At 36.7% G+C, this 14,300-nt stretch overlaps 1 protein-coding gene across 4 annotated transcripts in view; it reads right to left on the reverse strand.

Moving 5' to 3' along the window:
* SPIRE1 (spire type actin nucleation factor 1) overlaps window positions 1-14,300 on the reverse strand; it is a 134,120-nt gene that overhangs the window by 107,332 nt on the left and 12,488 nt on the right. For all 4 annotated transcript variants that reach the window (XM_054814143.1, XM_054814141.1, XM_054814142.1 and 1 more), the window contains exon 2: window positions 14,042-14,076. In XM_054814143.1, the coding sequence (XP_054670118.1) occupies window positions 14,042-14,076 (35 nt within the window). The remainder of the gene's footprint in view (window positions 1-14,041; window positions 14,077-14,300) is intronic.

Genomic DNA, 14,300 nt, shown 5'->3' on the forward strand with positions numbered 1-14,300 from the left:
AAAACCCCAAACAACAAAAACCTTAGAATGATTTGCAAAGTGTAAATAAAATCACTCATTGAAGACTGACATGAAATTGATGGAATGAAAACCATGTCAGCCATTTTCCAAACATACAAATACAAGATTATGCACAGAAACTAAGAACAAAAGGTTTATTAACAGTGACCCGAGTTCCTCAAGACCTATAACCCAAAGTTTCAATAGAGAAGAGCACTAGAGTTTGGAAAGTCTGTTTCTGTTTTTAACAGTACTCTGAGAAGGAGCTCATGCCTTTGTCTTTCATATTGTGCTGCCACATCAATGCTCTGCTCTAAGCACTAACCTCCATGCCCTCAGTATTTCTCAACCTGCAATTCAAAATAAGTGCTAGTAGATTAAAGAGAAGACAGAAAGAATGTACCCATACCTGTAGATTACATTTTCAAGTAACTACAGCTACTGCTAAGAATTTCTTTTTGTATGTTTGAGTGGCCATCAGCATATGTGTTCTTCACAATGAGGGTGGTGAAACACAGGAGCAGATTTCCCAGAGAGATTGTAGGATCTCTGACCTTGGATGCAGTCAAAACTTGACTGGACAAGGTCCTCATCAACCTCATTTAATGTGAGGTTAGCATCATCTTCAGCATACTAGTCGTCTGGTCCACCCCAAATGACCAGAGGTCCCTTCAAAGGTCCCGTCTAACTATATGATTCTACAATTCGGTAACATTGTAACTTTGGCCAATTTCAAGCCCTGTCCTACAAATTTACAGTCATTAAACAGCAGATCACAGAGACCTTCATACACGCGAGGATCCAGAGCCCAGCAGAGTCCTTAACAAACAGCATTGCTGCCAGAGTTTTCAGCAATGCCATGCAGCTTAATGAAGCTACAGAGCTGCTGGTGGCTATGCCGTGCAAGTCAGTGCTGGAAACCTTCCCAACCTTTACTCTAAGGCAGCTAAGGCTCTGATGAAATAAATGGAAATCAACAAAGCCAGCATGACTATAGTCAATATAAATCAGTCTTGGCACAACATATTAGCCATGTCAAAAGGATTTGAGTAGGGATGGCCAATCCCTACAGTTACTCCACAGTGGAGACAAAAATCTGAGAGATCATATGAAGGGCTTATACCTGTGAATGTTAAAAGACAATTTTTCACGTTCAGAATAAGTAAAAAAGCTCATAAACTTTGTGCATCCAGAAGGAAAACACAAGTAAATTGTGTGTATAGGAATGGTTGGCATAGGATCTTCAATGTCTCCTCATAACACTGTGGTTAACAGGAAGACCAACTAATAGAAAGACACACCAGTAAATATGTGCAAATTCAATAGGATATTGTGTCATTCAGTGTCTCATGATATAACAATCAGGTTGTTTAGCATCTTATGACCCAACAGTGTTCTCTGCAGGCTAGAAAAGGACAACACTTGTTTTTCTTGACTCAAGGATGTCTTCCAGGATTTCTAGAGTCAGTCACTGTAATGGAAGAAGATGAGGAATCAGAGACTTTGTGTAGTAATTACATCTCTAAAATGGACTGCAGCAGCACGAGTTATTTCTCCACCTGTGTCAACAGCATGCAGTGCCATGCAGCAGGAGTCTTGGAGATCAGATGCCAAGAACATAGAATAGACAGAAGGTACTAAGAGCATCTGTAAGAGTCAACTGTCCATTCCGAGTCCTGACTCTAGCTATAGGTGTTATCGGAGAGTGCAATGGCAGCAGCTGCTAGGTTTAGGGCAGTCAGAATTTAGCAGAACTTGTGACTGAAGACAGCCATTTGCTGTATCCATTCATATCTGTTTCTTTTGCTCAGGATACCCTCATGAGATCTGCAGGTGAAATCCTGCACTAGGATGCTGAGAACCTCTGCGACTTGCAGACCCTAGGGCCATGGTGGAAGCGGGTCAAGCCAGGGACAACGGTGGAATTAGCCTGGAACACCAACAGGGCCAACATGGTCTAAAAAGCCAGTCGTCACCCTTACAAGGAGGGATTCTGCAGATATGGGATTTGTTCCGTTTGTAGGACTTGAAACTACTGACAACTCTATGCTTAATTACAGGATCTCTCCAGAGCAGCAGAGATACTCAGAGTGTGGGTGGATGACAAGTAGTATGCTTTAAGGATGCTGTTCTCAGGAGGTAGATTGCCACCTACTAGCAATTTAAAGGAAAGCAGAAAAAAGTCAGACTGGGATCCTCATTTACTGAGGAACTAAAGAGGTCTGACACTAAGAGGTGACAGGCAAAGTAATTAGAAAATAATTATTTCAAGCAAGAAAGGGGTGTAAAAGAGTAGTAGAAGTGAGTCAAGATCATTCCAACAAAATGAATCATAAAAAAAGTAAATTCAGAAAAGAACACATCCATAACAGACAGTTCCTGTTGTGCTGGGTGATTCAGAGGGATGGACATGCTCTTAGATAGATCTTCTGCACATCACAGGGAGCCACGACAGAGCAGCTTGGATGAGGTTGTGTGTTGGTGTTGCACAATAGCCCAGGTCCCGAATGAACATGGGAACTATCACTGAGACAAAGTATCATTTCTCATTCAAATTTATGTATCAGTGTAAATGTAGTTACACACCTAGTTGCTTTGGATATGGGACCGGGACTACAAAAAACTTAATTTTTTGAGGAAAACAATACTCTGTTTTGTAGTTTCTGTACAACTGACATTAGAAGGGCTTTTATTTCAAAGTCTAACAATTGTCAGTTTCACTGCATCAAAGCCACAGAGGTTCTAACTACCTTACCGCCTGAAGCGCTGATGTTCTTTGTTTCTATAGCCACTAAAAAGGGGGAAAGCACAGCAATCAACACTTTTCTGTCTTCTATTTAGAAAGCTTTTTGAAAACTTGCTTTTACAGTCACTTTCTAAAATTTGTAATAGGTCACCTTAAACAAAACCCCCCGTGTCACAAATTCAGCCACCTTTGGTTTAACAGTATCTTTCAGTTATACACAAAAATACAAATACAAACAGCCATTAACTCATAATGTTCAAGTTGCCATGCCAAGATAGGAAATGCAAGACAGTGTGTCCGCTGTCTGCTAAAATTCATCTATCTAGCTACTCATGCAGGCATAAGATTGAAGAACCAAGATCTTCATACGTATACAAGCTGTCTTTTTCAAAAAAAAAAGAGGATGAGCCACTGACAGGAAAGTGCTTGGAATCTCATTAATTTGACACTTTGTGTTTCAACATGACATTTGAAATGCTAGAAGAATACTGAAACACTGTGTTGCACGGTAAATCCACAGTGAGGTTCAGGCTGGTTTTAATGATTATATCTTTGCTCACGAAACATCTGCTGAAAAATGATACCAGTCCTCTGAAGCAGATTTTGAGAAATGAAATTCTATTTTTAGGACCACTAGCTTGCTCACTTCTAACAGATTTTTTTTTTAATATTCAAGTTCTCTGTCCTACTACTTATTACTTGAGTATTACCACACTGTGAAGCTAAACATTATTTCATCCATGTTTTAATGGCAATACACCTCATATGTGTCACTGACTTTCCAAATTCTGTATCAGTAATAGTATTCCTTATTCTGTATTAGGTTTTGATGCTTCTTTCCCTTATTATTGGAATAGTTTCCCTTTTCTCACACCTAAATATGACTCCTACTTCAAATCCCCTCAAGTTTGCTGTTTTCTTCTATGAAACTATTCATTTTGATTTTTCCCAAGTATTCTACATCAGTTTTGAAATGCTTTCTCTGTCTGAAATATATACAGGAAATTTAGGGGTAGGTTTGTCTTCTGTGTAGGAACAAAGCTCAGTCTACCGCCAGGCAAGTGAACAATAGAAAGTAAAGTCTGCTTGTGTACTAGCATGGCAACATCTGCATGTATAACCCTGAAAGATAAGAGATTTATTTTGAAAGAGAATGGGTTACTATTGCTATAGAATTTTAAAGTATTTAAGAAATTTACACAGAAAAAAAGGGACAGCCCAGCTTGAAAGTAAATTCCTAGTATCTTGATGAAATGACTCTCAGCGGAATTAGTAGTTTCTTGGCAGCACAGTAATGCGTTTGTTTTTTCAGGTAGTATTTAAAATCAGAAGAAAGATTTTTGGTTTTGTGATTAAAGCTTAAATAATCTAGATTGTCCACTGACTCCACCATGCAGCCCAAATGCCACATTGGGCAATTTGCCTGATGTCTTCAAACTTAATTTTTTTCTCTCTAAAATGAGAACTGCATTTCTTTTCTTCCACCGAACATTCATCTTGCCTGCTTTAGTGTCCATATAATTAAATCACACACCTCATTTACTGCTGGTCTGGGTTTTAAGCTGTAAAGTCTGGTACTATATTTCCATATTTAACTAGCATAAGAAGACACAGAAATAAACTGTAGGATCTGAGAGTTGCAAAAGCAGACAACACTCCAGAAAGTTGGGAGTCCAGGGATTAAAAACACTTTAACCTCTAAACAAATGTTTTCCTTCTGTAAGAGAATGAAGTACTTTAACTTGAAAAATAACTTTGCTATAATCCCTCTAAATAAGTGGTAAAACTCTCTCCATCACAATGGCATGTTTTTCTCCCTTTCTCTCTTTTAACAATTCTTACCTAAGCTTTTCAGATTAACTTTTTATTTAACATCCGGTAATGAGTCTGAAACATGCAAAACAAATTGTATTCCAATACATTTTCCCAGTGCCAATGCTTTAAATGTTACTGGCATAAACATGCAGCTGACTCTCCATGAGCACGCAGCGTTACTGCTCAAGTGTCCTGTAGACTGTGTGATAAAAGCACCAGACTCTGCATAAAGAAAGCCAGGTTCAGCACTAGCTTGGTCTACTAGAACTGAATAAAACACTAAGAGCTGACAAAAGTAAAGGCAAAATTTTGAAGAAAAAGGTATTACAATTAAAAGTTTGTTTATTAAATAAAATCATAGCAGAAGTCCTCAAGTACATTAAGTTGGACAACAAAAGCTAAAAGTATTATGAGAAAGTAATGATGGATGTTATGAACACATCCCGGCCAACAAAGTTCATTAAGCACACTATTTCTGTTAGTGTATAAACAGATTAAAAAAGGAAGAAGAAAAGGGAAAAAAAGAACTATTTTCTGCATACCTTACTAGTTGTAGGTTTAAAGCAAACTCCAATAGCAAACAATACAAAGAGTTATAAACAAGAGCAGCCCTTTGGAAAATTACAAGGCAAAAAGGTGGCCAAGGACCCGAGACCACAAATTACTTCACTGTTTCAACTGTATTTATTCTCTCCATGCCTAACTAAATGAAACATTTGTGGAAGACCTAGGAATTGCATAGAGCTTTCACTCTGAGAATAAAAGTGAAGTACTCAAATATTCAAGCACAAGCAACATGCTCAGAAAAAACAATGTAATCTGACGTGCTACAAAGTATATTCAAAGAAAAGTATTGATTCACAATCACCAAATGGTGAAGGAGTTAGAAATACATAATTTGGAAGAATACACCCACATTCTTCTCATCTATGTTCTCTGAAACATTTCTAAGAGCTTTGCTCCAAAGCTAACAGAACACATAACACAAGGAATGGCACATCTTCCTTAATGAACAGACCAGATGGAGCAACTTGTTTACTTTACAGTATCTGCTCCAGACCCACAATAGTAGGAAGAAGATAGTCTGAATGTGCAGGCCAGAGGTGAAGAGAAAAGCAACACACAGCAACCTCAAAACCATGATGCAGCCAGAGAAAAGTATTTCAAAAAACTTTGAAGAAGTATTTCACAGCATTGCCAAGAAAGGAGTAGGTGGCAGGCAGTTTGCTTTAGCCAAAAACAACCCAACAAAAAACCCACAAAGCCTGAATTATCATCTTGGCAACTAAAAGAGGGGTGCTTTCAGCAGACGGCAATTAAGGATTTGGCAAGCATCTGGAGGAAAGGAAAGAGTGTGAGTCAAAGATAACGCTAATATCACGAGTCCAGATAACAGAGAAAGATAAAGACACAATGAGAAATACATAGCAGAGAAATAATGAATTTAGGTAGCAGTACAATATCCACTAGGACAAACAGAAGAAACGAGCAGAAGTGCACAGAGCTGTGAAAGAACACATTTGGAAGAGAGTCTCATCTCTGCAACCTTGAGAGTCATCAAGTATTGGGCAGAAGCAGTAACACTCACCTAAAAAAGCAGATGATTAACTTTTTGCCCAGGAAGAAACAGAAATAAAGGAAGTTAATGAATGAACTATAAACAATTTTGAGAGAAAACAGGAGAGGGAGACTTGGAAGTAAAGGTACAATACAGATGAGAAATGGTGACAGGAGACTCAGACGAGGGTGGTTCAGGGTGAGACACAAATACATGGAGGAGAAAACCTGTCAGTTTAATAGAATACCCCTGCCTCCTTAAATGAAGGAGGAGTTAATCTACTAAGTGTGAACAGCTTGCCTTGTCCTAGTTAATTATTTAACCTGTACTTCTTGCTGAGGGTGAGGTACTAAATGCATTACAGGTGCTTGAAAATTACTACTGGTTAATAAAAGAAAGGGACATGATGAAATACCCTTTTAGAATTCAGTCACCTCTTTGTTTTATCTCTATGTTTAATTTACCCTCTGGATTTCCTTTAGGTAAATAAAGGTATTTTACTTCACATGCTACAGCACACAGCAACACTAAATGATAATCGAAGAGTTCAGCACTGAACATCTTTTAAAGTCTTTCCTCTGCACCATTAAGGAGAGATCTTGAAGATTGCTTTGTTTTCCCGTGATTGACATTACAAATATGTAAGTGGCAGACAAAATTAAACAGTTTAAGATGAAAATGTTCACACTGGTAGGTCATGGGGAGCACAGAAACTTACCAGTTGCTAAAATGTTCATTTTGGAACAAAAGCTCAAATGAGTTGCACTGTGTCAAGTCAAACAAAAGAAAATACAAACCTAACAAAAACTCCTTTTTGCCTCAGCGAGCCCCAAGACTGATTCAGTATCCTCTCTGCCAAAGAAAGCACGCAGTGCTGCAGACTCTCACAACTTGACTGCAAATCTTGCTTTGTTTAACATTTCAACTTCTCAGGTCAAGTGATTTAGATAAAAAGCTACATATTAGTGTTCATGTGAAGAAAAACATGCAATCATAGCAATGCAAAGAAAAGCATGTATTTCACTATGTATTGACCAAACCCTAGAAACTAACTTAAAAAACCATATTCTTTTCAACAGTTTGTTTTCTGCTGATCTCACTGTATGCTAGAATAAGCCTTGTGATTTTTGAATGCTCAAAGACACTGTTACTGGGAATTTCTGAACAGGCCACCATGACCTGCCCTGTTATTAATCTACTGAAAACGCATATCTGGCTAGAATTCCAATTAAGCTTTACTCTTAGTATTTTCCCTGAGTAACCTTTGGGAATCCTGTGAGGGGACACCACGTTTCTGCTCCCTTCTCTTGCGATAACTGAAACTTCTGCATGTTCGCAACCAGAGGACAGCAGCTCTTTTGCTCCCAGCAGAGACAAGACAGCAGAAAGCAGCAAGAAAAATTAAAGGCTAAACAAGGATTAACCATACCATCTACTTGTTCATAAAAATTCCACACGTTCATCTGCATTAGGCCAGCTAAAGCTGCATTAGAAAAAGCCTTCCACTATTTTATTTTCCCAAGTATAAATTGCTGGGTGCTCTACACATGCGAAGTGTAAAGTGCCTAACAAGAATTTATATGTTAAAACGTGATCTACTTCATACAAGAAGGGTTTAGATGAACCAGATCAATGTTTCTAAGTGTGTTCAAAGCATGACTCAATGTTAATAAAAACTATCACTGAAAAGAAGAGCACAAGTGTTGTTAAACAAAGTAGGTGGCAGCATTCTGGATTCACGTCAGTCTCAAATATTTCTCTCACTTTAAATCTCTTCACATTTTGAAAATAAACTTACTGATATTGTTAGTTTCATCTTTCAATCCTTGCCTCATTTTCTTAATGGTTAAATTTAAAACAAAATTTGCTTTTAAATTTTAAGTTGGAAAACTGGTACCTAATAATTTCACTTCAGTGGTTCAGTTAAGTATTTTGCTCCCTTGAGTTCCTGTTTTCTTTGACCACTGACCAAATTCAAAACTGATAAACAAACAATTAGGTTATCTTAGCTATGTTAAAATTAGCCTAATTCAGTGATGCATGTTATAGTTGAAATAATACTGCTTAGATATTCAAGGGCCTTTATGTCAGAGTCAGATAGCTACTAAACCCAGCCACCCAGAAATAAGAAAAATTAGTGATCAATTAGGAACACACATAAAAAATGCCAGGTTTAGGAATTTTCTCTCTTAATGTGATTTAATAATCTAGTAGGACCATAACATTTTACAAAAAACCTCAAACAAATCCATGTCTGTTCTTCACAGAACACCACTAATACCCACTTCAGTCAGAGGTAGTTACTCACGTCCTACAGCAAGGTAACTACAATATCAAAAAGTAAAACATCTGGAAGGAAAAACGCAGTACAAAATGAATGCAGTATTATAGTTGGATATTTAGCCAGCTCAAAGCGCTCCTTGCTTTCTTAAAAAATTATATGCTAAAGTCTAATTTCTCTTGGCTTCCTCAAAAATCAAACCTCCCACTGAATCTATCCAGTACCCCAACTTCACCACTGCAAGTGTTACGTGCTATGTGGATTGAAGTGGTGTGGGGAAAGAACGGCTGCAAACAACAGGAAATCTTCAAGCGCTTCAGCTTCTTTGCGTACTTTTCATCTGTCATTTAGTCTACATTTTATGTACTTTATTCTCATCACCTGTAAATCACTTCAACATATTTTTTTACACTGTGGATGTTGGGCTTCTGGGTGAATAGAGATATTCAAGAATGGAAGGTTTGGATTGGGTTTTGTCCTCCATAGGTCAAAAAGGCAACACTATCAGGTCAAACCTACCACTGAAATTGAACTTACTGAACTCCAGGGGTGTATTTTACCTCATTTTCAGAACTGCTGTAGGCAGAATCCACCAAGAAATTACAAAGAGCTCCCTCCATGCAATCAGTCTAAGAACCGTTATCTGGGTTTCTATTCATCCCCAGAAAGCATACCCCTTGTTTGGATTACGGTTTTACTATTAACTATTTGGTACTTAGCCAACAGGCAGGAAAATGCAGCATCTCTAACAGAAAATTTATAGCTAGCAGACTTCATAGAAAAACAATGTCATATGATCTCAGAAGCCTTTGAGGGATTTAGCAGACCAGAAATGTATTCATAACTTTTGTAGCTTAAAATTTCTTTCTGATAACAAGTAAAAAAAAAGTATGAAACATAGCATTCTCATTTCATACTGATACTCTAAACTTGTCTTTTATTATACAAAATAAAGAAGGACAATACAAAAGGCCATTAAATTGTAGGCATGCAAACAACATCTAAATTTTAGCTTTTCCCTGCAGTTTGAATGAGAATCAGATGACTCTCTTGTCCTGAACAGACAAGCAAACATCTCCACTGACACTGGTTGACTGGAAAAAATAGCACCTTAAAGCTAACAGACACAATATCAATCAGTACATATGACAACTACCATAGATATGATAGCATGTCATTGATATGATAGGTATCTTATCAAGCACAATAAATAGAATTTATATAGAAAGGGTTCTGCAAAAACTAAAGACCTGTACAAATTACCTTATTCTCCCCACATTCTGAGATCCCTTTCAGAGTCATATAAACTATGTTTGCAAACTTTCACATTTAATCTCATGAAAAAAATGGGCAATTCTGTAGTTACCACAGGGTAACTATAAAGGGAATATTTTTGTGCTTTGAGATTTCAAAAAATAAACCAAAAACACACCAAAAAACCCCACCAACGCCACCTAACTTAATGCTCCATGCTCTGCTATTTGTGCTTTTCACGGGTAAAATGTTCCCCGGAGGGATCAAAGTTATTGTAAGACCTAGTTTTCCACCAACCATTATCTGAAATTGTCAGAAGACCAAAGCTGAAGTCTGCCTCTGGAGTCTTCCCCAGCTGATTGAAAGGTTTATCGGTGGCATCACTGGAATGAAGATTTCATCATAAATGCTGTGTGACTTTAGGGCGTGTAGATTATTAAAGGAACATCATACTACACTACGAATTTACAAAGCCTTTACAAGGAACAGTTGATGCCTCTTTGAGACTCCAGACAGATGGCAGGATTTGACTATCACTAAATCAGCTTAGTCAAATACATTATTAGTTCTCGAGCCCAATATTCACTGTGTATTCCTAATGAAATTGCTTGAATGAAAAGGGCGACGTGCCAAGCTTATAGCAAGTAAACAACAGAAGTCCATTTTCCTCCAAGATCAACCTCCTCCTGATGCGCTGTAAAAGCTTACACAAATGACAAAAAACAAAGCTCCTCTTGAAAAAGCAGCTCATTACAAAACACAAAAGATCAAAACCTAAATTCTACTTTTTTTGTGTGTTTGCTATTTAATCAAGTGTCTGTTAAGCTGTTTCTTTGTGACTGTGAAGTAATTCAGGAAAATCAGGAGGTCAGACTTACTGCCACAGAACCACCACAGCAATGAACAAGCGTAAAGGGCTTTCAGGTATCTAAAATAACAGGTCCCTCAAAGGCTGGATGTGCAGCTTCTCTGTGACATAATTCCATCAGCAAGAGATGAGCACTTCACTTATCAGAACTGGCACATAATGCTCAAGCACGGCTTAATGCTTGCAAGAAAAGATGCATGATTTTACTTCGATTTCTAGAAGGCAATCCTGAGTCCCTGTTAATTCTCCTCTTAACAGCACAAGGAATAAAAAACTTATATAGAATTACCAGATTTGTAACCAAGCATTCATACAGAATTTTATTTTCGCAATGCATAATCAAAACTTATGTTGATGGAAGACAAACTCAGCTATATTTTACTGAAGGAAATAATTCTCAAAAAACGTTTTTGCCGGTCCTCTTTGCAGTGACATTTTTTTTCCCTTGTCACTATAAGGTTAATGCTGAGAAAGTAGAATGAAGTGATTATCACTGGGCATGACAAGGATTGTTCACTGCAGCAACTACCCCTCAGTCAATGTTACTTTTGTTTACACTCAACAAGGATAAAAAAATGAATCGTAGACATTAGTAGATGCTAAATACACCCATTTTACACTGCTCAAATTTAGAGCAGGTAACACACTTTAATGTAGGTGTGGCATTACTTGTAATGTAACATTATGTCACCTCTTTTGAAATTCTAACATTCTGTGCTATTAAATACATGGTCTCGTCTTCATCACCATGAGAGGTAGTTGATTTTGTTTGTGTCACTACAACAAACTAATAAGTATATTCTTATTTGTACCAAAGCAATCAGAGCATCCTTATAACCTAAATATTTATTTCCCTAAATTATTATCTGAAATATAGTCAATATGTCAAGTTCCCAATGAAAAGGTAAAAAAAGGCAGTTTTAGCTCCATAAGTAGTATAATTTTCACTGTATGTTAAGATTTTTAATAATTAGCAATACCTATAGCTGATAGCTCATAAATAGAATTTGCATACAGAACACACAAAGTCTCCCTAAAACACTTCTACGAGTGATTCTTTTTGCAATTTGACCTAAGCTGAATGGTGTTGAACAATTTATTCACCATTGTTTGGGATTGTCTAATTAATTCATTTCTGACTTTTAAACAAATGTGAGAGGTTGCATATATCTCTATATTAGCATACATACTGGATAACTACATTAATCGTACACAACAGGCCCGTGCTCAGTTAGGCAGTCTTTTCAAATACATGGCAATTAAACTGTCCTACGTATGATTCACTTATCATTCACAGAATACTTTCTATATGAGTATTAAATGTTTACAAATGAGGCTGGCATATTTTATATAATCTTCACCACCTCGGTTGAGACAACTAAGGAGTGCTATCATTATGTACGTAACAGAGTCATAGGCAGATGCAGATTAAATAAGGTCGCCTTATTCCTTACTCCCATGTTCCCCATTATGGCTATGGCATCTGGACTCTGAACTTCACACACCACTCATATTGCCACCTTGAAATAGACAGTGTACCAGTTCAGGATAGTTTACCTGTTCTGCAAAAATGTTATGATTGATATTAGTTACAATTTTAAGAAGTTTCCCACATATTCTAATAAATTAAATCAGGCCACACTCTTCCACAGGAATGAAAAAAGTGAGATGGGCTCTCTCTGCTGAATTCCTAGTTCTGAAAAACACAAACATCATCAACTCCAAGTCTAAAGCTGCAGCCCCAAAGGAATTTTGGAGGAGGAAAAAGCCACTGACTCCTTCACAGCCTCCTTCAAAATGCCACAGATAAACAGAAGAGTCAATATGCTAATGGTCACAGTGCAGCTTATTAGAGACAATTTAAAATGAAGCCTCTGTCTCATGGGAAATTCTAATCTGCTTTTCTAACTATCAACAAAAATATTTTTAAAATATCAAAATTTAAAAACTCTTTTCCCATGGAAGATGAAGTATAACATATCCAACTGACTCCCACTAGACATTTTTGTTTGAAACAAAAGCACTTTTACTTTCCCAAAGTGAAAGATTTTATGTTTTGTTAAAAATATGTTATTGGGGTTTATTATTATTTTTTATTATTATCTGTATTTTTAGTGTTAAGGCCTTTCATTACCTTCTGTTAAAAAAAGCAAAGCAAAACTGTAAATAATATTTAGTATGCAAAGCAAATGATACTCTAGATTATCATTTATAAATGAAGTACTAGATTCATGAACTGAGATTTTACAAATGCTGAAACAAAACCAGGATGCATTTGCTTAAATTGAACACACAAAGAAACAAAACGTGCCTGCTTCCAATTTCTGTACTCACATCAGTTAGGAATTACGCCTTACACTGTATCCTGCAGAAAGAACATTTCCTTTTTTATTGTTATTAATACTTGCAAAAATCTGGATGGCCTTAGCCTTTTATTCTTCGTAGTTGAATTAGCTGGCCCTTCATTTTGCCTTTAAACCGGTCATTTTCATGCACAGTTTATATGTATAAACCAGTCAGTAACAGCAGTTTGTCACCCTCATATATATTATTGATAAGAAAACAGAAACCCGCCAATTAAGATGCATGCAGTTGCCCCATCTCCAGGCTCAGCCTGAGGTATTGATAGAACAGTTGAAGTAAAAACTCAGTTTTACATTTCAAAGAAAGTTCAAAGGCAGTGAGAAAAGACTGCCCTGCAAAGGACACAGAAATTATACTTATTGCTGGAAAAGTTTATTTAAGGAGTAGACTATATTATTTGCTCTGTATGATAATAAAAATTATACTATGAGTCCACATCTTGTTCAACAAGATGTTCTACTTAGTTTTCCTTTCAGTCTTGGATTAAATCTATGAATCTGTCAAAATGATAGTTTGAACATTCTTACAACACTAGTCACAGCTTAGTATCAAAGATATGGAGTGAAATAATGGTCAAGATCTAAATCAAGCGGATTTAACTGGATTTGTGTTTCTGTTGCTCCCCCAGCATGACATACAACAATATTTCTTGGGCCCAAAATATTGCCAAGTGATAAATTAAAGGAAATAATAAAAGCATCTGAAATCAGGATGTCTTTAGACAAGCAACCCTAGCATCACTTGTCTTCTCTGCTTCCATACAAATTCATGGGTTGTCAAAAATCACCAAGCTATTCTACAAATACTAAGTATTTAGTCCATGACCTTCTAGTCCTTTCTAAAGGATTTAGAGAATTTATCCAACAGAAATTATCTAAAATAAATTAATATCAAATGAGATTACATTGGCTGCATAACATATCTCTAACCTTGTTTTTGGAAAACCACATGGCCTTTCTTTCCTCTGTTTCTGAATGTGAGACTAAATATCCCATGTTAAGACACATTTCTGCAGCTGATAATGAAAGTCATAAATACACATTTCACGGTAGAACTTTGCAATGATAACTCCACACTATAAATGTACCACATTTACACTGTAAGTTAATGAAAAAGAACTGAGCACTAGCAGAGAACACAAAATACTTCTCTTACCTCCATTTCTGTGCAGTGTAAATGGCCCGATTTATCTGTAATTGAAATAAAAAAGTTTTCAGATTAAGTAAAAGACAACAGACAAATAAAAACCTAAAAACTTGAATAACTTTTTTTTTAAGTAATCGCCAAATATTCTTTGCCTTGCTTTAATCACACATTTCAATAATGTTTCTATTATATATGCATCATAGAATTAACAAGAAGGCGGCGGCCTTGCCTTCTTTATTTGGATCCTTCACAATACTCCCTTTTAAAA

Source organism: Grus americana, chromosome 2 (genome assembly GCF_028858705.1).
Source record: "Grus americana isolate bGruAme1 chromosome 2, bGruAme1.mat, whole genome shotgun sequence".
Taxonomy (NCBI): domain Eukaryota; kingdom Metazoa; phylum Chordata; class Aves; order Gruiformes; family Gruidae; genus Grus; species Grus americana.